We start from the raw sequence: 27,183 nt of genomic DNA on the forward strand, positions 1-27,183 counted from the left end.
TTTTTAAACACTACTCCATGTCCACAGGCTCCTGCATTGGACTGAGGTAGAGAGATTCTTCCCACTCAGAAAGGACAGCAGGACTAGAGGGCACAGCCTCAAGATAAAGGGTGGGGGGGGGGGTCAGTTTAGAACGGAGTTGAGGAGGAACTTCTTCACTCAAAGGGTGGTGAATCTCTGGAATTCTCTGCCCGTTGAAGTGGTGGAGGCTACCTCGCTAAATATATTTAAGTCACGGGCAGATAGGTTTTTGGTAGGCAAGGGAATTAAGGGTTATGGGCAGAAAGCGGAACTGAGCCACTTTAGATCAGCCATGATCTTGTTGAATGGCGGGGCAGGCTCGAAGGGATAGATGGCCTACTCCTGCTCCTATTTCTTATGTTCTCTGACAGGGAAAGCTCAGGTCACCAAGGCAGGAGACTGTTGGTTGGGGGCCCTCCTGTGGATGGTAGTCAAACTCATGGAGGGTGGGTGGTGTGGTAAACACACAAAAGGTCCAAACTCTTCACACGAGAAAAGAGAAGGCAAAAGGGTAGCCTGGTAATGACCTGAGCACAGGTGGATAGATTCTTCAGAGAATTCAGGAGAAAACTCTCTATCCAGGGACTGATGAAAATCACTCTACCTCATGAAGAACTGAGCAGAATAGTGAGGATATATGTAAGGAGAAGCTGGGTAAATGCACAAGAAAATAAAGGAATATTGGTATTGGATGAAGTAGGGTAAGAGAAGGTTGATGAGGTTGTCACATGGCCCGTTGCTGAGCTATAGACTCGATGGAACTCAATGAAATCCTAACTGTCCATCAGAGAACACTGCCTCAGCTGGCACCTCTAATCTCCCCTGAGCCAGAGCACCGGCATCAGTTTGGGCAAAGATTAGTGTCAGTTGGCTCTCACAGGGTAGTGCTGTGGGGAATGTTAGTGCAGCAGATGTTATGTCACCACAGCAGTGTGAGTGCTGCAGTGCAGACACTTGTGGAAGATTGTTGACCTGTTGCTAAGAACAATTCTAGGTAATTGCGGTTTGTGAGCTAACGCTATCACTCTAAATATTTGTGTGTGTTGAGTCAGACAGGCTTGTCTGAGAAGGAAATCAGACTCAGCATTTCGGCTGCCCTAACATTAGGCAGGCTGGGACTTGCCAGTCCTAAGGTATGTCCTCTTCAATCCAGACCTGACAGCTTGAAACTAATGGTTGATTTCTCCAGTGGCTGCAGGTCCAAATCCCCCCTCAGAATACACCCAGTTTTATTTGAATATGCCAAAAGTTAATATCAGATTGTAGTGTGTTAGGTTTGTTTAATTCAGCTCCCTTTGTGTTTGGTTTGGAAATATTGAAACCGTTGTGATGTGTTAAGAGTTTGACAGAATAATCAGGTGACCTGAGTAATAAGAGCACCACAAATAGCAGCAGCAGGCCATTCAGCCCTTCGGAGCTGCTCCACCATTCAATGGCTGTCTTTGCCCCTCCCATATCCCCGAGTTCCCATAAAACCAAACTCTATCTATCCCAGCCTTAAGTATATAAACAATGGAAAATCCATATCTCTCTGGGATACAGAATCCCAAACATTCACAGCCCTTTCAGTGAAGATATTTCTCCTCATCTCGGCCTAAAATGATTGGCCCTTTATCTGGGAACTGTGTTCCCTGTGTTTTAGATTTGCCGAGCAGTAGAAACAATCTCTCAACATTCATACTTCACAGTTTGCAATGGTTGAGTTAGTGGACTGAGAGCAGCACTGTGAGGAGCTGATGGCAGTGCCATACACTGGTTACTTGTGGCAGTGGGTGAGGCCATGTTGGAGGTCAACATCAGTGCCAGACATTGTGCAGAAAGGCCATGGGATTGCCCTGTTGCAGCCCCCTGCCAATCCCCAAATAGATTTAACATTGAGGGAATTACACAGTAAAAGAAAATCATCAGCAAATGACAGGAGACTGAATGTGTGTGTGTGTACAGGAGACTGGAGGCTGGGTTTGTGTTCAGGGTGTGTGTACAGGAGACTGGGGGCTAGGTTTGTGCTCACAGCCTGTGTACAGGATTCTGGGGGCAGGGTTTGTATTCAGGGCCAGTGTACAGGAGACGAGGGGGCTGGGTTTATGTTCAGGCCTGTGTACAGGATTCTGGGGGCTGGGTTTGTGTTCAGGGCCTGTGTACAGGAGACGAGGGGGCTGGGTTTATGTTCAGGCATGTGTACAGGATTCTGGGGGCTGGGTTTGTGTTCAGGGCCTGTGTACAGGAGCCGGGGGGCTGGGTTTGTGTTCAGGGCCAGTGTACAGGAGACGAGGGGGCTGGGTTTATGTTCAGGCATGTGTACAGGAGGCTGGGTTTATGTTCACACAGTAAGACGTCTGACAACACCAGGTTTTCTTTGTGTTCACAGCCTGTGTACAGGAGACGAGGGGGCTGGTTTTGTGTTCAGAGACAGGGGCTGATACAGAATGCCAGATTCCTGATGGGTGACTCAGACGCTGGGAGAGTGGTTGGTAGGAGAGTGTGTGAGTGACTCTGTTGTGGTGTTTCCATCTCCATGTTTGGTTTCAGTGTTTGTGTCAGTGGTGACTGATATCTGGATCTGCTGGGGTCTGACGGGACCTCCCTCTGTCCAGGCAGAGATTGGGAAAGCTGATACAGGCTCGGGGTTGTGACGGTTCATCCCAGAACTGAAGGCAGCTGGTAACGGTTGCTGTAGTAACGGCAGCATTTTTTTCTGCAGCTTATTGTTCTGATTGTCTGCAGCTTCGAGAGGGAATGTTACAGAAAGGGCGGCACCTAAATATCAAACCCTTCTCTAACTTTGACTTGCTGATTCCACTCCCGGTATCCTTTGTCCATGGAGCATAACATTAAATTCTTAAGTTTGGGATTTATTCCTCACTGCCAGGAAATCACAACAGCAACTGAGCACATATTCTGAGAAGTATAATCCCAGATAACACTTCCAAACCCTTAAATAATTTTACCCATTCCTTGTCTGGATCTGATGTTTTAGTGGGTTTGCTTAGTCCGTCTGTCTGTATCTCTGTTGGTCTCTCTGTCTGTCTGTGTCTCGCTCTCTCTGTCTGCCTGTCGGTCTTTCTCTCTCTGCCTGCCTCTCTCTCTCTGCCTGCCTCTCTCTCTCTGCCTGCCTCTCTCTCTCTGCCTGCCTCTCTCTCGCTCTCTCTGCCTCTCTCTCGCTCTCTCTGCCTCTCTCTCTCTCTCTCTGCCTCTCTCTCTGCCTCTCTCTCTCTCTCTGCCTCTCTCTCTGCCTCTCTCTCTGCCTGCCTCTCTCTCTCTCTCTCTGCCTGCCTCTCTCTCTCTCTCTCTGCCTGCCTCTCTCTCTCTGCCTCTCTCTCTGTCTGCCTCTCTCTCTCTCTGCCTGCCTCTCTCTCTCTCTGCCTGCCTCTCTCTCTCTCTGCCTGCCTCTCTCTCTCTCTGCCTGCCTCTCTCTCTCTCTGCCTGCCTCTCTCTCTCTCTGCCTGCCTCTCTCTCTGCCTGCCTCTCTCTCTCTCTGCCTGCCTCTCTCTCTCTGCCTGCCTCTCTCTCTCTGCCTGCCTCTCTCTCTCTGCCTGCCTCTCTCTCTCTGCCTGCCTCTCTCTCTGCCTCTCTCTCTCTCTCTGCCTCTCTCTCTCTCTCTCTCTGCCTCTCTCTCTCTCTCTGCCTCTCTCTCTCTCTCTCTGCCTCTCTCTCTCTCTGCCTGCCTCTCTCTCTCTGCCTCCCTCTCTCTGCCTCTCTCTCTCTCTGCCTGCCTCTCTCTCTCTGCCTGCCTCTCTCTCTCTGCCTGCCTCTCTCTCTCTGCCTGCCTCTCTCTCTCTGCCTGCCTCTCTCTCTCTGCCTGCCTCTCTCTCTCTGCCTGCCTCTCTCTCTCTGCCTGCCTCGCTCTCTCTGCCTGCCTCGCTCTCTCTGCCTGCCTCGCTCTCTCTCTGCCTGCCTCGCTCTCTCTCTGCCTGCCTCTCTCTCTCTGCCTGCCTCTCTCTCTCTGCCTGCCTCTCTCTCTGCCTGCCTCTCTCTCTCTGCCTGCCTCTCTCTCTCTGCCTGCCTCTCTCTCTCTGCCTGCCTCTCTCTCTCTGCCTGCCTCTCTCTCTCTGCCTGCCTCTCTCTGCCTCTCTCTCTCTCTGCCTCTCTCTCTGTCTGCCTCTCTCTCTCTCTGTCTGCCTCTCTCTCTCTCTGCCTGCCTCTCTCTCTCTCTGCCTCTCTCTCTCTCTCTCTGCCTCTCTCTCTCTCTCTGCCTCTCTCTCTCTCTCTCTGCCTCTCTCTCTCTCTGCCTCTCTCTCTCTCTCTGCCTGCCTCTCTCTCTCTGCCTGCCTCTCTCTCTCTCTCTCTGCCTCTCTCTCTCTCTCTCTGCCTCTCTCTCTCTGCCTGCCTCTCTCTCTCTGCCTGCCTCTCTCTCTCTCTGCCTGCCTCTCTCTCTCTCTGCCTGCCTCTCTCTCTCTCTGCCTGCCTCTCTCTCTCTCTGCCTGCCTCTCTCTCTGCCTGCCTCTCTCTCTCTGCCTGCCTCTCTCTGCCTCTCTCTCTCTCTCTGCCTCTGCCTGCCTCTCTCTCTCTGCCTGCCTCTCTCTCTCTGCCTGCCTCTCTCTCTCTGCCTGCCTCTCTCTCTCTGCCTCTCTCTCTCTCTCTGCCTCTCTCTCTCTCTCTCTCTCTGCCTCTCTCTCTCTCTCTCTCTGCCTCTCTCTCTCTCTCTCTGCCTCTCTCTCTCTCTCTCTGCCTCTCTCTCTCTCTGCCTGCCTCTCTCTCTCTGCCTGCCTCTCTCTCTCTCTCTCTGCCTCTCTCTCTCTCTCTCTGCCTCTCTCTCTGCCTGCCTCTCTCTCTCTGCCTGCCTCTCTCTCTCTGCCTGCCTCTCTCTCTCTGCCTGCCTCTCTCTCTCTCTGCCTGCCTCTCTCTCTCTCTGCCTGCCTCTCTCTCTCTCTGCCTGCCTCTCTCTCTCTCTGCCTGCCTCTCTCTCTCTCTGCCTGCCTCTCTCTCTCTCTGCCTGCCTCTCTCTCTCTCTGCCTGCCTCTCTCTCTCTCTGCCTGCCTCTCTCTCTCTCTGCCTGCCTCTCTCTCTCTCTGCCTGCCTCTCTCTCTCTCTGCCTGCCTCTCTCTCTCTCTGCCTGCCTCTCTCTCTCTCTGCCTGCCTCTCTCTCTCTGCCTGCCTCTCTCTGCCTCTCTCTCTCTCTCTGCCTCTGCCTCTCTCTCTCTCTCTGCCTCTCTCTCTCTCTCTGCCTCTCTCTCTCTCTCTGCCTGCCTCTCTCTCTCTGCCTGCCTCTCTCTCTCTCTCTCTGCCTGCCTCTCTCTCTCTCTGCCTGCCTCTCTCTCTCTCTGCCTGCCTCTCTCTCTGTCTGCCTGCCTCTCTCTCTGTCTGCCTGCCTCTCTCTCTGTCTGCCTGCCTCTCTCTCTGTCTGCCTGCCTCTCTCTCTGTCTGCCTGCCTCTCTCTCTGTCTGCCTGCCTCTCTCTCTGTCTGCCTGCCTCTCTCTCTGTCTGCCTGCCTCTCTCTCTGTCTGCCTGCCTCTCTCTCTGTCTGCCTGCCTCTCTCTCTGTCTGCCTGCCTCTCTCTCTGTCTGCCTGCCTCTCTCTCTGTCTGCCTGCCTCTCTCTCTGTCTGCCTGCCTCTCTCTCTCTGCCTGCCTCTCTCTCTCTCTGCCTGCCTCTCTCTCTCTCTGCCTGCCTCTCTCTCTCTCTGCCTGCCTCTCTCTCTCTCTGCCTGCCTCTCTCTCTCTCTGCCTGCCTCTCTCTCTCTCTGCCTGCCTCTCTCTCTCTCTGCCTGCCTCTCTCTCTCTCTGCCTGCCTCTCTCTGCCTCTCTCTCTCTCTCTGCCTCTGCCTCTCTCTCTCTCTCTGCCTCTGCCTCTCTCTCTCTGCCTCTGCCTCTCTCTCTCTCTCTGCCTCTGCCTCTCTCTCTCTGTCTGCCTGCCTCTCTCTCTCTGCCTGCCTCTCTCTCTCTCTGCCTGCCTCTCTCTCTCTCTGCCTGCCTCTCTCTGCCTCTCTCTCTCTCTCTGCCTCTGCCTCTCTCTCTCTCTCTGCCTCTGCCTCTCTCTCTCTCTCTGCCTGCCTCTCTCTCTCTGCCTGCCTCTCTCTCTCTCTGCCTGCCTCTCTCTCTCTCTGCCTGCCTCTCTCTGCCTCTCTCTCTCTCTCTGCCTCTGCCTCTCTCTCTCTCTCTGCCTCTGCCTCTCTCTCTCTCTCTGCCTGCCTCTCTCTCTCTGCCTGCCTCTCTCTCTCTCTCTCTCTCTCTCTGCCTCTCTCTCTCTCTCTCTCTCTCTGCCTCTCTCTCTTTCTCTGCAGGGGAGTAATGTTTGGATTTGGGGCTAACTGGAATCTGTGTTTTATTACAGTATTTTGCATTGCTGCTTTTTATCTTTGTGCTGGAGGTCCTAGCTGGCATCTTGGCCTATATCTACTATCAGCAGGTAATCTTCTATTGGGAAATCTCTGAGCAACATGTTGGGCCTTGCTATGCGGGTCACTGACAGCCTCACTTTGAGGACAGTGTTTTTCTTGGTGTTGTTAAATTTGAAGAGTTGTGTCTTCAGTGTCTGAAGGTATTGCTGATGTATTCCAGGCTGCGACTATACATTGCCTTTGGCATGTCTCGTTCATAATGCAGAGATTTATACACTCTCATTGGATAAAATGTATTACACTACGTACTTGCCAGTTCACTGACTGCTAGGGGCCTGCCCATCGAACCACTTCAACTAATACAATGATACAGAAGGCCATTTGGCCCATCCTACTTGTGCTAGCTTTGTCCCAATCCTCTGGATTTTCCCAATACCACTATATTTTGTTTTCAATAATATGAATTATTTTCTTGAATGTTAATACTGAATCCACACCAAGTTCAGGTCACTCAGAGCACACCTCAAAGCACTGTAAAAACTATTGGCCTTGATAATATTCTGGCAATAAGGCAGCCGGAAGCGTAAAACCGGAAGTAGGCCCCAGTGAGACCTGGGAAGTTTTGTTTTCTGTTTAAAACCTTTTGAGGTTTTGACCTCATTGTTCCAGAGGAGCAGCCAGAGAGGTGATTCAAGTGAGGAGAGCTAGTAGGTAAGAGGGATTTTTAACTTTTTTTGGAGTTTTTTCTTAGGCAGTTGGAAGTGTAAATCTGGAAGTAGGCCCCAGTGAGACCTGGGAAGTTATTTTTTGCACAATAAATTTGAACGGGGAGGAAACCTGAGCATTACACTTGTAGAGTCTCCCTCCCTCTCCCCTCTTCGAACCTAAAAAGACTTGGAGTGAGGGCAGGTAAGCTTTCTTCTTTCTTTTATTTTCATTTCTTCCTCTAACCTAACAGGGATGAGGGAATATCAGGAAGATCTTTCTTTTTATCAGCAAGTTATCTAGAGGGAATGGCAGGAAAGGCAGTGCAATGTTCCTCCTGCAGGATATTTGAGGTGAGGGATGCCGTCAGTGTCCCTGCTGATTTCACTTCTGGGAAGTGCACCCATCTCCAGCTCCTCATAAACTGCGTTAGGGAACTGGAGCTGGAGCTGGATGGACTTTGGATCATTCAGGAGGCAAATGTGATCATAGATAAAAGCTTCAGGGATTTAAATACACCGAAGAATGTGGATAGATGGGTGACGGTGAGAGGGGCTGGGAGGAAGCAGCCAGTGGAGGGATCCCCTATGGTCGTTCCGCTCAGCAACATGTATACCATGTTGGATATTGTTGAGGGGGACGACTTACCAATGGTAAGTCAAAGTGACCGGATCTCCAGCACTGAATCCATCCCTGTGCCTCAGAAGGGAAGGGGGAAGAGCAGGAGAGCAATAGTTATTGGGAACGCGATGGTTAGAAGGACAGATAGGAGGTTCTGCGACAGCAAAAGAGACTCACGGATGGTATGTTGCCTCCTGGGTGCCAGGGTCCGTGATGTCTCGGACCGTGTTTTCAGGATTCTTAAGGGGAAGGGGGATCAGTTGCAAGTTGAGGTAAACATTGGTACCAACAACATAGGTAGGAGAAGGGACGGGGATTTAAAACAGGAATTTAGGGAGCTAGGATGGAAGCTGAGAGCCAGCATGTTGTCATCTCTGGTTTGTTGCCGGTGCCATGTGCTAATGAGCTGAGGAACAGGGAGAGAGTGCAGATTAACATGTGGCTGCAGGGATGGTGCAGGAGAGAGGGGTTCCGGATAATTGGAGCATATTCTGGGGGAAGATATATTAGCAATTTTGAAAAATCTGAGGATTGATAAATTCCCTGGGCCAGATGGGATGATGGGATACATCGTAAGATACTTTGGGAGGCAAGGGATGAGATTGCGGAGCCTTTAGCTTTGATTTTTGGGTCCTCACTGTCCAGAGGACTGGAGAGTGGTGAATGTTGTTCCTGTCTTCAAGAAAGGAAATAGGAATGACCCTGGTAATTACAGGCCAGTTAGTCTTACTTCGGTGATCGTTAAGTTAATGGAAAGGGTCCTGAGAGATAGGATTTATGACTATTTGGAAAAATGCAGCTTAATCTGAGATAGTCAGCATGGATTCGTGAAGGGTAAGTCTTGCCTCACAAATTTAATTGAATTCTTTGAGGAGGTAACTAAGTGTGTAGATGAAGGTAGAGCAGTTGATGTCATATGCATGGGTTTTAGTAAGGCATTTGATAAGGTTCCCCATGGTAGGCTCATGAAAGTAAGGAATTGTGGGATAGGGAGAAATTTGACCAATTGAATAAGTAACTGGCTATCTCATAGAAGACCATAGGTGGTGGTGGATGGAAAATTTTCAGACTGGAGACCAGCGGTCTACCACAGAGATCAGTGCTGGGTCCTCTGTTATTTGTGATTTTTATCAGTGACTTGGAAGAGGGAACTGAAGGGTAGGTCAGTAAATTTGCTGATGACACCAAGATTGGTGGGGTAGTGGATGAGGTGGAGGGCTCTTGTAGGCTGCAAAGAGACATTGATAGGATGCAGAGCTGGGCCAAAAAGTGGCAGGTGGAGTTTAAATACGAGGTGATTCGTTTTGGTAGGACAAATTTGAATGCGGCAGGGTTCTGAGGAATGTGGAGGAACAGAGAGATTTTGGGGTTCATATCCACAGATCTCTGAAGGTTGCCACTCGAATGGATAGAGCCGTGAAGAAGTCTTATAGTGTGTTAGTGTTAATAACAGGGGGTTTGAGTTTAAGAGCGTGGGGTTATGCTGCAACTATACCGGATGTTGGTGAGACCACATTTGGAATATTGTGTTCAGTTCTGGTCTGGAGAGAGTGCAGAGGAGATTTACCAGGATGCTGCCTGGTTTGGAGGGTAGGTCTTATGAGGAAAGGGTGAGGGAGCTGGGGCTTTTCTCTTTAGAGTGGAGGAGGGTGAGAGGTGACTTAATAGAGGTTTATAAGATGATGAAGAGGATAGATAGAGTAGACGTTCAGAGACTATTTGCTCGGGTGGATGTAGCTGTTGCTAGGGGACATAACTATAAGGTTCATGGTGGGAGATATAGGAGGGATGTCCGAGGTAGGTTCTTTACTCAGGGAGTGGTTGGGGTGTGGAATGCACTGCCTGCTGTGATAGTGGAGTTGGACACTATAGGAACTTTCAATTGGTTATTGGATAGGCACATGGAACACACCAGAATGATAGGGAGTGGGATAGCTTGATCTTGGGTTTGGACAAACCTTGGCACAACATCGAGCACCAAAGGGCCTGTACTGTGCTGTACTGTTCTATGTTTTAATAATATTGAAGACTTGTGCTCCAGAACTTGCTGCTCCCCTAGCCAAGCTCTTCCAGAACAGTTACAACACTGGCATCTACCCAACAAATGTGGAAAATTGCCCAGGTATGTCCTGTACACAAAAATCAGGACAAATCTAACCCGGCCAATTACTGCCCAATCAGTCTACTCTTGATCATCAGTAAATTGATGGAAGGGGTCAGCAACAGTGCTACCAAGCAGCACCTGCTCAGCAATAACCTGCTCAGTGATGCCCAGTTTGGGTTCATGCAGTGTCACCTTGCTCTTGACCTGGCTGAAGAGTCTCTTCCTGTGTTCTACAGCTCCAAGACTGATTTCAGCCATGGTTCAAACATGAACTCCAGAAGTGGGGACAGAACTGAGGATACTGAGAGCAGTTGAGTTTTCTAGAGCACGGTGCTTTGTAGTAGCAACAATGTGGACCACCCTGTACCAGCTGAGGTACTTCTTGGAGCCACTCTCCTCTTCGAGTGATATAATGGGATAAAGCATGTTTAACAATCTCGTATGAATAAGGACACCAGGTAGAGAGAAGTGACAGAGACTGCCCTTAGCAGTATTTGACCAAGTGTGGCATGAAGGAGCCCTAGCAAAACAGGAGTTAATGGGAATCAAGGGAAAACTCTCTGCTGGTTGGAGTCATAGCTAACACAAGGGAAGATGGTTGTGATGATTGGAGGTCAATCATGTCAGCTCCAGGACATCACTGCAGGAGTTCCTCAGGGTAGTGTCCTTGGCCCAGTCAACTTCAGCTGCTTCATCAATGACCTTCCCTCCATCATAAGGTCAGAAATGGGGATATTCGCTACTGATCCGTGGATAAGCCATTTTGACCTCCTGTGGAGATCCAAAGCAGATGTCAGTCTTCAGCCAATTCAATTCGCTTCACATCATACCAAGAAACAGCTGAAGGCACTGAGCCCTTTGCAACCATTTTCAGCTGCTTTATCAGTAACCTTCCCTTCATCATCAGACCAGAAGTTTTTTTTAAAGTTTGTTTATTAGTGTCACAAGTAGGCTTACATTAACACTGCAATGAAGTTACTGTGACAATCCCCTAGTTGCCACACTTTGACGCCTGTTCGGGTACACTGAGGGAGAATTTAGCATGGGCAAAGTGCCTAACCAGCACACCTTTCAGACTGTGGAAGGGGATGTTCGCTGATGATTGATTACAATGTATAAAAAAATCAAGGATAAAGGGGGTAAGAAAGAAATTGGGACACACAATAACTGAAATATCAAACTCGAGATTAAAAATTATAGAATTATAATGGAAACACTTATACAAATATATTAGTTCTCTCTGGTCAGAGGGAATATTCAATAGTTTATCATATCACTAAAATACCCATTTATACCTCATTAACAGAGAATAACTTTCTCAGATGAATGGGTTAGCAGTGATATTCAGTATTAAAAATAGAGGTTTTTCATCTTCACAGTTATTTTTAAACATTGCTGTCTGCAGGGACTTCAGAGAATCACTGATAGCAACTTCTGGATTTCTGCATTCAATTGTATACATATGGGCTCTGAAGCTGCTGTCACGTTTGCAGTTGTAATGATGACAAACAGACAGTTTCACTGGCATTACACCCACAAGATGCGGGTCAAACTGGAAAGTCAGTTTGAGGAAATATTACAGTTGAGAAAACTAAGCTGACAGTGGGGTGGCACGTTGGCACACTGGTTTAGCACTGCTATCTCACAGCACCAGGGACCAGGATTCAATTCCTGACTTGGGTGTCTGTGTGGAGTTAGGATATTCTTGCCATGTCTGCATGAGTTTTCTCTGGTTGCTCTGGTTTCCTCCCACAGTCCAAAAATGTGCGGGTTAGGTGGATTAGCCATGCTAAATTGCCCCTTAGTGTCAGGAGGAATAGCTAGGGTAAATACATGGGATTACAGAGATAGGGCCTGGGTGGGATTGTGGTCGGTGCAGATGCGACAGGCTGAATGGCCTCCTTCTGCACTGTAGGATTCTATGACTGCATAAGGTTCATATCATTCACAGCTCCTCTGATAACATTGACATTTAATGGCATTGCCATTATTGAATCCCTCACTTTCACCATCTTCAGGGTTACCATTGACCAAAAGCTGAACTGGAATAACCATGATAAATACTGTGGCTACAAGAGCAGGTCAAAGGCTAGGAATCCTGCAGTGAGTAACTCACTTCCTGACTCCCCACAGCCTGCCCACCATCTACAAGGCACAAGTCAGGAATGTGATGGAATACTCCCCACTTGCCTGGATGGGTGCATCTCAACCACACTCGTGAAGCTTCACACCATTCAGGACATAGCAGCCCGCTTGATTGGCACCACACCTACAAACATCCATTCCCTCCACCACCGATGCTCAGTAGCAGTAGTGTGTACTATCTACAAGATGCACTGCACAATTCACCCAAACCCATGACCACTTCCATCTAGAAGGACAAAGGGCAACAGATATGTGTGAACATCATCATGTGTACATTCCCTTCCGAGCACTCACTGTCCTGACTTGGAAATATATCGCTGTTCCTTCGCAGTCGCTGGGTCAAAATCCTGGAATTCCCTCCCTAACAGCACCAAGGGTGTACCTACACCTTAGAGACTGCAGTTGTGGAAGAAGGCAGCCCATCACCACCTTCTGAAAGGCACTTAGGGATGGGCAATAAACTGGACAGTCAGAGACACCTATATCCTCTAAGAGAAGATGCTGGTCAGTTGTGAGATCCTGTGAGTTTCTTTATATGTGGGTTTCTCTCACCATTACACTTTGAAGTGTATTTAATTTTTATCAGATACAATGTTCCCCCTAGTGACAGAATTCTCTCCTCTTGTGAAAACAAAACCCTCATTTAAAAGTTCAATCATGTCCTCTGTCTTGATAACATCATTAGATACAGGAGCAGAAGTAGGCCATTTGGTCCATCGAGTCTGCTCCGCCATTCAGTGAGATCATGACTGATCTGATATAACCCTCAACTCCACTTTCCCGTCTCATCCCCTTAACCCTTAATGCCCTTCCTGATTAGATACTTGTCTATCTCAGCCTTAAACACACTTATCAATACAGCTTCTACAGCTCTCTGAGGTAAAGAATTCCACAGATTCAGCACCCTCCTTGAGAAGATATTCCTCCTCATCTCTGTCTTAAATGGGTGACCCCTTACCCTGAGACACTTCACAAGAGGAAACATCCCCTCAGTATCTGACTTGTCAAGGCCCTGAGAATCCTATACATCTCGGTAAGGTTGCCTTTCATTCTTCTAAACGCAATCTATTCAATCTCACCTCATAAGAACTACTACCTTGTATAGTTTTAAACATATATTGTAAATAATTGTAGCCCCAGCACTGATCCCTGTGGCATTCCAGTAGTTACAGGTTGTCATCTTCAAAATACTCTTCTTGTTCTAACTCTCTGTCTTATGTAAGCTATGATGTGGCTAGCCAGTCCTCTATCCATGTTAATATACTACTCCCAACATCATGGATTCTTATTAAGTTTTTTTTTGTTCAGTACTTTATCAAATGCTTTTTGGAAATCCAAGTATATTGCATCTCCTGGTTCCCCTTTATCTATCCTGTTCCATTACCAGCTGCAAGAATTCTAATGAATTTGTCAGACATAATTTCCCCTTCACAAAGCCAGGCTGACTCTGCTTGATTATTTTATGTATTTCTAAATGTCCTGCTATTACATCCTTTTTATGCAATCTAAAATTTTCCCAATGACTGAAATTAAGCTAACTGGCCTACAGTTACCTATTCTTGTCTCCCTTTTTCAATAAGGGCGCTTTATTGGCAGTTTTCTAAATCTCTGGAACTTCTCCAGAATTTAAGGATTCTTGAAAGATTACCACCAGTCTACCCCCTATTTCTGTAGCTACCTCCTTTACAGTCTTAGGATGCAGCCATCAGGTCCAGGGGACTTATTGGCCATTCTGTGAAGGGCGACGTTGTTGAAGGATAACAGAAAGTGCTGAAAATGCTCAGCAGTTCATGCAACATCTACAGGGGCAGAAGCAGAGTTAATGTCTCAGACTGACCATCTTTTGAACCAGCGATTGCTGCTTTGTGGACCCCCCATTATACACCCCTTGCTGAGTGAGTTCCAGAAACGAGGCAACCAGTGTGAGAGCTCTGGTAATGATCACTCACTTCGACCTAAATCTTTCTCATCTCTGATAGAAATCTGGTCATCTGTACCTCTATTAAAAAAATTTTAAAAACCTGAGTGCAGTGGACAAACAGTTTCAAAATGCAGCAAGAAATCCCAGCAGGTCTAACTGCATCTGTGGAGAGAGAATAGAGCCAACGTTTCAATCTGGGTGACCCTTATACTGGAATTTATAATTTAATCTATAGGGTGGGGGAGGGGGGAGGGGGGTGGTAGGCTGTGAAAGTTGGAGAGAGAATCAGAAGATGTCATAGACAAAGAGAGTAAAAAGTCTGACAACACCAGGTTTTAGTCCAACCGATTTATTTGATAATATACTCACAAGCTTTCGAGGTTAGCCCCTTCGTCAGGTGAATGGAGAGTTCTGGCCTCAGACAGAGCATATAAAGCACAGACAGTTTAGAGATTACTGATTAGAATGCGAATCCTTACACCTAACCTGCTGTTCAAGACCTGAAGTGGCTGATAATGTGAGTGGAAGGAGCACTGATCACAGGTTAAAGAGATGTGTATTGTCTCCAGACAGTACAGTAAGTGAGGTTTTGCAAACCCAGGCAAGTCACAGGGGTTACAGATAGTGCAACATGAACCCAAGTACATTGGGGAGACCATGCAGACGCTACGACAACGGATGAAAGAACATCGCTCGACAATCACCAGGCAAGACTGTTCCCTTCCTGTTGGCGAACACTTCAGTGGTCACGGGCATTCAGCCTCTGACCTTCGGGTAAGCGTTCTCCATGGCGGCCTTCACGACACACGACAGCGCAGAGTCGCTGAACAGAGACTGATAGCCAAGTTCCACACACATGAGGACGGTCTCAACAGGGATCTTGGGTTCATGTCGCACTATCTGTAACCCCCATGACTTGCCTGGGTTTGCAAAACCTCACTTACTGTACTGTCTGGAGACAATACACATCTCTTTAACCTGTGATCAGTGCTCCTTCCACTCACATTGTCAGCCACTTCAGGTCTTGAACAGCAGGTTAGGTGTAAGGATTCGCATTCTAATCAGTAATCTCTAAACTGTCTGTGCTTTATATGCTCTGTCTGAGGCCAGAACTCTCCATTCACCTGACGAAGGGACTAACCCCGAAAGCTTGTGAGTCTATTATCAAATAAGAACATAAGAACATAAGAAATAGGAGCAGGAGTAGGCCATCTAGCCCTTCGAGCCTGCCCCGCCATTCAATAAGATCATGGCTGATCTGTTGTAGCTCAGTTCCACTTTCCCGCCCTCTCCCCATAACCCTTAATCCCCTCTCTTATCAAGAACCCATCAACCCGCTTCTTAAAAATATTTAGCGAGGCAGCCTCCACCACTTCAACGGGCAGAGAATTCCAGAGATTCACCACCCTTTGAGTGAAGAAGTTCCTCCTCAACTCCGTTCTAAACCGCCCCCCCTTTATCTTGAGGCTGTGCCCCCTAGTCCTACTGTCTTTTTTGAGCGGGAAGAGTCTCTCCACCTCTATCCTATCCATCCCATTCATCATCTTATACGTCTCAATGAGATCTCCCCTCATTCTTCTAAACTCTAACGAGTACAAGCCTAGTTTATTCAGCCTCTCCTCATAGTTCAACCCCCTCAACTCCGGTATCAGCCTAGTAAACCTCCTCTGCACTCCCTCCAGGGCCAAAATATCCTTGCGCAGGTGCGGCGCCCAAAACTGCACACAGTACTCCAGCTGCGGCCTCACCAATGCCCTATACAGCTGCAGCAATAAATAAATCGGTTGGACTAAAACCTGGTGTTGTCAGACTTTTTACTGCGTTTACGCCAGTCCAACGCCAGCACATCCACATCATAGACAAAGAGACACAGGGAATGTAATAGAGGTGATTGTGGCTAAGAATGGTGCTGGTAACATCTGTTATGAGATCAGAATTTGGAAATGGCAGAACAAAATTAAGCAGAGTTTCAAAGGACAACTTGAGACATGTCACAGATGTCCTAGTGGAGTTGGGGGAGGGGAGACCATGGGGGGAAGAAAGATAAAAAAGCAAGATTTTTAAAAGGTTGAAAAGTGAAACAATGAAATATATTAAAATAGATAAAATTGAAGGACGGAAATGAGGTGAAGATGGAGAACAAAGTTCACAGTATCAGAGCCCAGGCTCTGTGAACTGCCAGTACACTGTCCCACACTGACACCCAGTGTCAGACTTGGGTACGATGTGGATGTGCCGGCGTTGGACTGGGGTAAACACAGTAAAAAGTCTGACAACACCAGGTTTTAGTCCAACCGATTTATTTGATAGTTTGTGAGTTTACTATCAAATAAATCGGTTGGACTAAAACCTGGTGTTGTCAGACTTTTTACAGACTTGGGTACAGCAGGTATGTGTGTCCCACACTGACACCCAGTGTCAGACCTGGGTACTGCAGGCATCTGTGTCCCACACTGACACCCAGTGTCAGACCTGGGTACAGCAGGCACCTGTGTCCCACACTGACACCCAGTGTCAGACCTGGGTACAGCAGGCACCTGTGTCCCACACTGACACCCAGTGTCAGACCTGGGTACAGCAGGCACCTGTGTCCCACACTGACACCCAGTGTCAGACCTGGGTACAGCAGGCATCTGTGTCCCACACTGACACCCAGTGTCAGGCCTGGGTACAGCAGGCACCTGTGTCCCACACTGACACCTAGTGTCAGACCTGGGTACAGCAGGCACCTGTGTCCCACACTGACACCCAGTGTCAGACCTGGGTACAGCAGGTATCTGTGTCCCACACTGACACCCAGTGTCAGGCCTGGGTACAGCAGGCACCTGTGTCCCACACTGACACCCAGTGTCAGACCTGGGTACAGCAGGCACCTGTGTCCCACACTGACACCCAGTGTCAGACCTGGGTACAGCAGGCACCTGTGTCCCACACTGACACCCAGTGTCAGACCTGGGTACAGCAGGCACCTGTGTCCCACACTGACACCCAGTGTCAGACCTGGGTACAGCAGGCACCTGTGTCCCACACTGACACCCAGTGTCAGACCTGGGTACAGCAGGCACCTGTGTCCCACACTGACACCCAGTGTCAGACCTGGGTACAGCAGGCACCTGTGTCCCACACTGACACCCAGTGTCAGACCTGGGTACAGCAGGCACCTGTGTCCCACACTGACACCCAGTGTCAGACCTGGGTACAGCAGGCACCTGTGTCCCACACTGACACCCAGTGTCAGATCTGGGTACAGCAGGTATCTGTGTCCCACACTGACACCCAGTGACAGCACAGTAAGAAGTCTCAGGACACCAGGTTAAAGTCCAGCAGGTTTGTTTGGTAGCACAAGCCACAAGCTTTCGGAGTGCTGTCCTTTCATCAGGTGAGTGGGAGTTTTGTTCACAAACAGGGTGTGAAAAGACACAAACTCAATTTACAAAATATTGGTTGGAATATCAGATCTGGGAATAGCAGGTCAGTGTCACTTGACAGCCCCTTGCCCTGTCCCTCTCTCCCACATCCCTTCCCTCTGTCACCCCATCTGTCTCTCCCTTGCCCCTTCCATCCTCTCCTCCGTTGCTCCCCTCCATCAGTCACTCCTTCACCCCATCTGTCCCTTCACTCCCTCGCCCCCTCCGTCCATCCCTCGCCCCCTCCGTCCCTTGCCCTTGCCCCCATTCCATCCCTCACACCCCTTCCGGACCTCAGCCCACCCACCATCCCTTGGCTCCGCCCCTCTGTCCCTCGGCCCCCCCCTCCGTGCCTTGGCCTCCTCCTCCATCCCTCGGCCTCTCCTCCGTCCTTTGGCACCCCTCCTTCCCTCGAACCCCTCCCCCCGTCCCTCGAACCCCCCCATCCCTTGAACACCCCCTCCGTCCCTCAGCCCACCCCCCCGTCGCTTGGCGGCCAGTCTCCTGGCCCCCCTCCGTGCCTCGTGCCCCCCTTGTGTCCTCAGTTGCTCACTACCTCGCACTGTCCTTCACTCTGTTACTCCTGCAGTCTGTTCTTTGTTGCAGATTGGTGATGACCTGAAGACTAATCTGAGGGTGACGATGATTGAGAAATATCGAGTGAAAGGAGACACAAAAATCACCAAGGCTGTGGACAAACTTCAGCAAGAAGTGAGTGACCATCAGCTCAGGAAAGCATGCTGACCGCTAGGGGAGTGACCATGAGAGGAGTGACTGCCATGGTGGAGCGGAGTGTGACCTCCATTGGGGGGGTGGAGGAGTGTGACTGCCGTGGGGGTGGGGTAGGGGGGAGTGTGACCATCAGGGGAGTGACCACTAGAGATGTTTTGAAAATTGCTTTTGATGGTAGAACAGGTATGATAACAATAATTTGCGTTTACAATGGTATCTTGGATGTAATAAAATTTCCAGGGATTATTATAAACCAGAAATCTGAACTGAATTGTAAACAGGGATATGAGATCTAGTAACCAAAAGCTTCATGACGACATTATAAAGCAACATAAGACACCAAGTCACATAGAGACATTAGAGCAAATCAACAGAAGCTTTGTCAAAAGTTGGGTTCAAGCAGATTCTTAAAGGAGAAAAGTGAGGTGTAAGGGTGGAAAAGCTTAGGGAGGAAATTCCAGAGCCTGGGCAACTGAGACATGATCACCAATAGATGAGTAATTATAATTGGTAATACACAAGATGTCAGAATTAAGAGAAAAGCAGATATCTCTGAGGGGCTGAAGACCATTATAGAGATGGGAAGGGTCAAGCTTATGGAGAACTTGAAAAACAAGGATAAGAATTTTAAAATCAAGACATTGTTTGCCTGGAAGGCACTGGAGGTCAGCGAGCACAGCGCTGTTAGGGAATCATATCTTGTTGCAAGTTAAGACATAAACAGGAAAGTTTTTGATGATGCCAAGGTTACAGATGGTAGAATGTGGAAGATCACCCACAAGTGCATTGGAATTGTCAAGTTGAGTGGTGACAAAATCATGGATGAGAATTTCAGCAGCGGATCAGCTAAGGCAGGGATAAAGTTGAATGATGTTAAAGAGGTGGATGAAGGTAGTTTTAGATACAACGTGAATATGGGGTCAGAAGCTCATCTCAGGATCAAATGTGATACCAAGGTTTGTGAGGAGGAAGGGGGAGGAAATGTGAGGTTATTCACTTTGGTGGAAATAATAGTAGGAGGGATTATTATTTAAAGGGTGAAAAGTTGCAGCATGCTACGGTGCAGAGGGACCTGGGGGTCCTTGTGCATGAGTCGCAAAAACCCAGCCTGCAGGTGCAGCAGGTGGTCAGGAAGGCGAATGGGATGCTGGCCTTTATAATGAGGGGGATTGAATATAAAAGTAGGGAGGTCTTGCTGCGGCTGTACAGGGCACTGGTGAGGCCGCAGCTGGAGTACTGTGTGCAGTTTTGGTCCCTGTATTTGCGAAAGGATATATTGGCCTTGGAGGAAGTGCAGAGGAGGTTCACCAGGCTTATACCGGAGATGAGGGGGTTAACTTATGAAGAGAGATTAAATAGACTGGGTCTGTACTCGTTGGAGTTTAGAAGGATGAGGGGGGATCTTATAGAGATGTATAAGATAATGAAAGGGATGGATAGGGTAGAGGTGGAGAGATTCTTCCTGCTCAGAAAGGACAGCAGGACTAGAGGGCACAGCCTCAAGATAAGGGGGGTGCAGTTTGGATTGGAGTTGAGGAGGAACTTCTTCACTCAAAGGGTGGTGAATCTCTGGAATTCTCTGCCCGTTGAAGTAGTGGAGGCTACCTGGCTAAATATATTTAAGTCACGGGTAGATAGATTTCTGATAGTCAAGGGAATTAAGGGTTATAGGGAGAAAGCAGGAAAGTGGAACTGATCCACTTCAGATCAGCCATGATCTTATTGAATGGCGGGGCAGGCTCAAGGGGCTAGATGGCCTACTCCTGCTCCTATTTCTTATGTTCTTATTTTTTTATGAGAGCAGAGGGAGGCAGAGGACAGAGCAGTTAATTGTCTCAATCTTACTGCGAAAGAACTCCGGGAGCTCTTGACTAACCTCCCCTCTCCCTCCTCTCTCTTTCTTTCTCTCTTTACATCCTCAGTTCCATTGCTGTGGGAGTAACAACTCGAAGGACTGGCAGGAGAGCCGGTGGGTGAAGGGCGGACATTCTGGAGACAGAATCGTACCTGACAGCTGCTGCAAAACTGTCACCGTTGGCTGCGGCAAGAGGGAGCATCCATCCAACATCTACAAAGTGGAGGTGAGTGAGAGAGAGAGGCCCCGACTGTCCGAGAGGCCCTGACCCTCCGGGCATGCAGCAGAGGGGTCTGACCATCAATGTCTAATACCTCCTCCTTATCAATTTTAAACCCTTCTAATATCTGAACTATCTCCTCTTTCACCGTGACATCCTCTTCCTTGGTAAAAACTGCTGCAGCGCTTTTGTTTCATACCTTGGCCATGTCCCCTGTCTCCATGAGTAAATCCCCTTCAAAGTCCATCATTTATTTAATTTTTTAAAATTTATTGTTGGAATGGGGGTGTTGTTGGCTAGGCAGTATTGATTGCCCATCCCTTATTACCCTGGAGAAGCTGCTGGTGAGCTCCCTTTTTGAATCGCTGCAGTTCCCCTGGTGTAGGTATACCCACATTGCTGTTAGGGAGGAGATTCCAGGATTTTGACCCAGCAATAGTGAAGGAACGGCGATATATTTCCAAGTCAGGATGCTGAGTGACTTGGAGGGGAACCTCCAGGTGATGGTGTTCCCATGTGTCTGCCACCCTTGTCCTTCTAGATGGCAGTGATTGTAGGTTTGGAAGGCACTGCCTAAGGAATCTTGGTGAGTTCCTGTAGTGAATTTTGTAGATGGCAGACATGGCTGCTGCTATGTACGGTGGTGGAGAGAGTGAATGTTTGTGGAAGGGATAGCAATCAAACAGCTTCTTTCTTTTATTACTGATTTGCTTATGGAAATCATTTGGATTTTCTCATATGCCAGTCTACTTGCCATCCTCTTTTTTCTTTACTCACAAGTCATTTCACTTCTCTGAACTTCCTATTTTCAGCCTCATTCCACTGAAACCTATCAGATTCACCCTCCAACCCTTTATTTTGCTCTCTGCCTCTCTCACAGGGAGCTGTGGTTTGATCTTCTTACCTAATCTCTGCACAGAAATGTACTTTGACCACATCCAAAAGATTGCTTAATGAGCAGTTTTACCTGCTGATCTTTGATTCCAATTTCTCTGGGCCAGCTCCGTTCTCACCCCACTAATGTTTTTCCTTTCCTAAATAATTATTCTTCCTTTTGGTTGTCTCTTTCCAAGCTAACCTAAACCACTGTCCCCTAAATCTTCTCTTACTGATCTCCTTGGCCGACCTCTTTTCCAAGAAGCAGGTCTAGCTGTATCTCGTTAACCAGTTACATACTGTTGTATAAAGTTCTCCTGAACACACACTCGAAATTCTTCCCCTTTCTGCCCCTCATACTACTACTATCCCTGTCTATATTCAGTTTCCTTGCAGATTTCTTCCTCTAGATCCTTCTGATTAGCTGTCTGTCTGTAGACTACTCTGAGCAATGCAATTGTGTAACTTGGTCCTAGTTCTACACAAATAGATTCTGCCTTTGAACCCTCTAGGACATCTTCTGACTCCAACATTGTAATATTCACCTTAATCAATGCTCCCCACCCCCCTTTTTGTTTCCTTCCCAATCTTTCCTGAACACCTTGTATCCAGGAATATTTAGGTGCAGTCCTAACGTTGTTTAGTCAAGTCTCTGATATTGCCATAGCATCATGTATTTATGTGACCACCTGTAACCACATAGTCATATAAAGACACAGTAACCCTCATATACGCTTCACCATTTTTTATCTTACTCTGATTGCACCGAATACTAGGGTGCAAAATATTATCTCTCCGTCCCCCAGTTCTCAGTATTCCTCTCTGGTACTGCCTCTTGGTTCTCATCCCCTGCCCAGTTAGTTTAAACCCACCCCAACAGCATGAGCAAACCACCCCAGCTGGAACACAATTGTGGCTCTATTTGGCTGTAACACATCTCTCCTGTACAAGCATCATCTCCCAAGCAACTAGTGCCAATATCCCAGGAATCTACATCTCCTGCACTACCTCTTAACCTCACATTCACCTGTTCTATCCTCCTGTTCCTAAACTCACTAGCATGTAGTCCTGGAAGTAATCAGGAAATCGTTGTCTAGCTCCCTAAATTCTATCTGCAGGACCTTATCCCTTTTTCTAACTGTGTCATTGGTACCTATGTGGACTATGACCCCTGGCTATTCACATTAGGGTGCTCTTTAGCCACTCAGTAACGGTGTTAACCTAAGGATCATTCTGGATTCATGTCTTTGCATGGACATAAACATCTGTCACTATTGAATTTCCTATTGGGATCGCCTTTCCAATCTTCCTCTTTGGATTTGGCTTTGGCTGCCTTGCCAGAGGCATTGAGAATGGAATACTGGTTAGAGAAGAGAGGTACATTTGGTGGACTCCTGCAGTACTGGCCTAGTCTTTCCTGACTGCCTGACGGGTACCCATTCCCCATCTGTCTTCTAAATCCTTAAGCTGTGAGGTGGTCACATTTATAAACATGTTATCCAGTAAACTCTTACTAGCAACTGCGCAACCAGAGCTCAGTGTGCTGCAACTGAGGCCCCTCGCTGTATATGTGATTCCAAAAAAGAGAAATATCCTGGAGTTCACACATAGAACAGGATGCACACTCCACGGGTCCAAACTGTCCTGCCATTCCTCTATTTATTAGACTTTAATCTCTGGTTCCTTTAGCTCCTGTAAATCCCTGGAAGCACTCAGATAAATTTCTGTACTCCCTCTATCAGAGCACTTGTTGTGCGATGCAGGATAACTGGGAAGCAGAAAATGATGGAGCTGTTATTTTTTTTACAGGGGGGCTGCATCACCAAGCTGGAGGGTTTCATCATGGCCCATCTGAGGATTATTGGAGCAGTGGGAATAGGGATCGCCTGTGTCCAGGTACGAAAACAATTCTCAAAGACTTGGGTTGGGGCCAGATCTGGGTGTGTGCTGAATGAGTAACTGACTGACCACCCAGAATCCTGTTTATATATATTATCTCCTAGCTTCACCCCCTCACTTCAGGATCAGTCTGACTTCTGTGCCTCCAGCCCCCTCGCCAGCTGCTAAACTCCCTCCTCATTCAGCCACACCAGAAACAAATTAGAACTGAAATAGTCAGGAAGATTAGGCTCTATTGATGTCCTGTGGCTCTGATAATCCCTGTCAGTCTGGAAGATGGCACGTAACTGAACAGTTCTTCATCTGAGAACTCAATGAAAAAAAAGCCAAGGCAGCAGGAATTTCAAAATAGCTGATAGAGTGCCTCAGTGAGGAGCTCCTCGGCCTTGGTGTGCTCCCTCCTCGGCCTCGGTGTGCTCCCTCCTCGGCCTCGGTGTGCTCCCTCCTCGGGGTCAATGTGGAGCTGACTGTGTTCCCTTCTCAGTCTCGGTGTGAAGCACTGTGTGTGAGGTCCATAACATAAGAACATAAGAAATAGGAGCAGGAGTAGGCCATCTAGCCCTTCGAGCCTGCCCCGCCATTCAATAAGATCATGGCTGATCGGTCGTGGCTCAGTTCCACATTCCCGCCCTCTCCCCATAACCCTTAATCCCCTCTCTTATCAAAAACCCTTAAAAATATTTAAAATATTTAAAAACTATTGGCCATTGTTAAATTGTGCTACACCAACATAGTGTGCACTAGACAATTGAATGCCTGTCTCATATTCAGCTCACAAACACTGCCCCCGACTCCCCAAATTACTGGCTAATCAATATCTGTTACATTCTGTGTCAACGCTAAGCAAGAAATTAGAGATATCACTGCTGCTACTGCACAGCTTCAATCAGCCAACTAGAGAGAGTCATTACAGGAATCTGGAAATAGGTCATCTGGCACAAATGACATCCAATGTGAGACTGAGAGGATGGAGAATCACTGTCACACACATCTCCCCCCGGCCACCCACCTAATCCCACTTCCCAGCATTTGGCCCATAGCCTTGAATGTTATGGCATGTCAAATATTCATCCAGGTATTTTTTAAAAGATGTGAGGCATCCTGCCTCCACCACCCTCTTAGATTCCACACGTTTGAAAAATAATTCACTCATGTGGCTATTATCATTAACGTGCCTTGGAGGGAGATCCAGTCTTCTTCCCGGAATCCAATCACACCAACCAGAAAGAACTCTAACACCTGATGCACAATGGTACAACAAGCAACTCAAACAGCAAAATCTTCTACAAGCATGTCAGTATCTCAGTTTCAGACTTTTAAATAGTGTTTCACTTGAACTGCAGGGGAGCAGTAAGACAGAGAAAAACTGGATGTGAATGAATGAACATAGAACAGTACAGCACAGTACAGGCCCTTCAGCCCTGGATGTTGTGCTGAGCTTTGTCCAAAACCAATACCAAGCTATCCCACTAGGTCCCCTTGGTCTCAGTGTGAAGCTCTGTGCATGAGCTCTCCTTGGTCTCAGTGTGTTCTCTCATCAGTTTCACTATGGAGCTCTATGTGTGAGCTGTCCTCGGTCTCCGTGCGTTCCCTCCTTGTTCTCAGTGTGTTCCCTCCTCGGTCTCAGTGTGGAGCTCCGTATGAGAAAACTCATTGGTTTCAGTGTGAATCTCGCCATATTCCCTTCTCAGTCTCGGTGTGGAGCGCTGTGTGTGAGGTCTCCTTGGTCTCAGTGTGGAGCTGCTCAGTCTCAATGTGGAGCTCCATGTGTGAGCTCTCCTCGGTCTCAGTGTGGAGTTCAGTGTGTGAGCTGTCCTCGTTCTCAGTGCGGAGCTCCATGTGGGAGCTCTCCTCGGTCTCAATGCGGAGCTCCATGTGGGAGCTCTCCAGGGTCTCAGTGTGAGAGTTCTCCTTGGTTCTGGCCTGACATTGTCGATATGATGGTGTTGTTGACGTGTTGGTAATGTTGATGTGATATTCTCTTCTTTGCAGATTTTTGGAATGATCTTTACCTGCTGCCTGTACAGAAATCTGAAGGCAGACACTCCGTATTAGATCCAGTCAGAAGGCAATTTCCTCTCTGCATTCACAGCGCAACTTTCCACAAGACCGGTCATCATCAGAGTGTCAAATACGAGGCAGTTCATTCTAGAGCCCAGACTCAGGATCCCCTCTCTGCCCTCCCAGACCTCCTCCCTCCCCCACTCCCCACATTGGGGCTCCCTCCCCGCTCCGTACAGGGCCTTCCTCTGCCACCCACCCAGTTTCTCTAACAACCTGTCCTATCAGGATGAGGCCACAGTGTCACTGGGCTATTTCTGGGCATTTGATGCCTGTCCTGAGAATGCCACATGACTAAACGAACCACGTTCCAAGGCCATGCCTGGAATTCCCAGGGAAACAGTGCACTGAAAACTGGCTGTTCGTTATAACTTCTCCTCTTGAAGCCTCCAAGACAGAGAGACGGATCAGCTGGGGATAAGGTTCTGGGTTTCACTGGCATCTCCAGCCTTAGGTTATTCCGAAGGATATTGTCGTTCTGTGCCACTGCAGAGTGCCCACGTGATGCATCAACAACCTCTCCTCAAGTTAATTTGGCTGATTTCACTGACCAATGATAGACCTCTAACCCCTCCCCTCCCCCACTCCCCATCATAGCCCCTAACACCTAGCAACCCTCTTGATATGTCCCCCTCACCCAGCCCCTCCACTGTGTACACACCAGCCCTTCCACTGTGTACACACCAGCCCCTCCACTGTGTACATACCAGCCCCTCCACTGTGTACCCGCCAGCCCCTCCACTATGTACACAATGACCCCTCCACTATGTACACAATGACCCCTCCACTATGTATACAATGACCCCTCCACTGTGTACGCACCAGCCCCTCCACTGTGTACGCACCAGCCCCTCCACTGTGTACGCACCAGCCCCTCCACTGTGTACGCACCAGCCCCTCCACTGTGTACACAACGACCCCTCCACCGTGTACGCACCAGCCCCTCCACCGTGTACGCACCAGCCCCTCCACCGTGTACGCACCAGCCCCTCCACCGTGTACACACCGACCCCTCCACCGTGTACGCACCAGATCCACCACCATGTGCGCACCAGCCCCTCCACTGTGTATGCACCAGTTTCTCCACTGATTGCCTCTTTCTTTGGTACACACCCTGGACAGGGTGAAGAGTGGATCCCTGCAGCCAACCCCACACATGAGAAGGGGGACAATGAATGTGTTACTCAGGAGTCATGGCCTTCTTGTGGCGTCTGTGGTAAAGACACACGATTCACAAACTGGGCCTGGGAATGATATCTTGGATCACTGCCATCCTCACACTGCTTGCTGGGAAGAATGAGGGGAGTGCGGTGGGAGAGATAGTTAACAATATAATTAACCTTAAGCTGGCAGCTGTAAGCTGTGCTGATTCTGTGCTGGTTGTGCCTTGTCATCACTCTGGGTCAACTCTGGTTCCCAGTCGCTCTGTATAAAGGTGCTGTGGAGCAGAGGAAGTCACCAGGAACCGTGTGGCTCTCTGTTCCTCCCTCTAACTTTCTGTTATATTACTGTAGCTGTCACTGATTACAGTGGGGATCTTCCCCAACCCTGTATTTTTATATTTACTGTAGAAAATAAAACTGATCTAACACGACACTGAGTGAGAAAGAATTACGTGACAAACACTACCGCCCTCATCGATAACAGCAACCATTTACACAGTGAAGGGAATCTGCTCCCACTGTGAATGGTTTATATTTTGTTGGTCATAATCATTATGTATTATGATTGATGTGAATACTCACTTCACTACAGTCTTGCTAGTATATAGGCAATAAGTTAATCCACCTTTGCACCACTGTGATCAATTGAAAAGTAAATGTGCTGCCCATTACCTGATTGGCAATCAGTCATGCCAGCGTTCCCTACAACTTCAGATCTGAAAGAACATTTAAGTAATCTGCGATTGTGCGATGTTTCTCCTGGGCGAAATAGAACAACAATACCCTGGAGATCAGTATATAATATCTGCTGATACCTGGCCAATCCAGGAGTGAGGGGGAAGCACTGGCCAAGAGGACACACGTGGACTCGAGTGACATGAATGATTGTGGCATTATGCCAATGATGGGAATATTCCAGAATAAAATCAGCCTTCCCCACAAGAAACCTCAAACAAAGAACTGTTAATGAAGGAGCTTTGCCTCTCTGGGAGGATTGAGTCAAAGCGCCGCAGTGTTATCCTGATGCATCAGAAAATCGAGTGATGAATTTGCTGATCCCAGAATCCCAGAGCGAGGATTACAACCTCTGATTAAAAAAAACCAGTTGGCAGTAAATTCAGGAGATGGAGTGACAGTGATGGTCACACAGTGTTACTCTGCTTCATTGAAAGGAGAA

General features: G+C 48.3%; 1 protein-coding gene across 1 annotated transcript in view; it reads left to right on the top strand.

The window, feature by feature from the left end:
* The window catches only part of LOC145343963 (CD151 antigen-like), a 52,969-nt gene extending 26,532 nt beyond the window's left edge, over positions 1–26,437 (top strand). Inside the window, exons 4-8 of the mRNA XM_080190541.1 lie at positions 6,291–6,365; positions 17,807–17,911; positions 19,855–20,013; positions 22,693–22,779; positions 24,775–26,437. Of these exons, the coding sequence (XP_080046667.1) occupies positions 6,291–6,365; positions 17,807–17,911; positions 19,855–20,013; positions 22,693–22,779; positions 24,775–24,837 (489 nt within the window). The 3' untranslated portion in view covers positions 24,838–26,437. The remainder of the gene's footprint in view (positions 1–6,290; positions 6,366–17,806; positions 17,912–19,854; positions 20,014–22,692; positions 22,780–24,774) is intronic.
* Positions 26,438–27,183: the final 746 nt, after the last annotated feature.

Source organism: Carcharhinus amblyrhynchos, chromosome 6 (genome assembly GCF_965287045.1).
Source record: "Carcharhinus amblyrhynchos chromosome 6, sCarAmb.v2.hapA, whole genome shotgun sequence".
Classification (NCBI taxonomy): domain Eukaryota; kingdom Metazoa; phylum Chordata; class Chondrichthyes; order Carcharhiniformes; family Carcharhinidae; genus Carcharhinus; species Carcharhinus amblyrhynchos.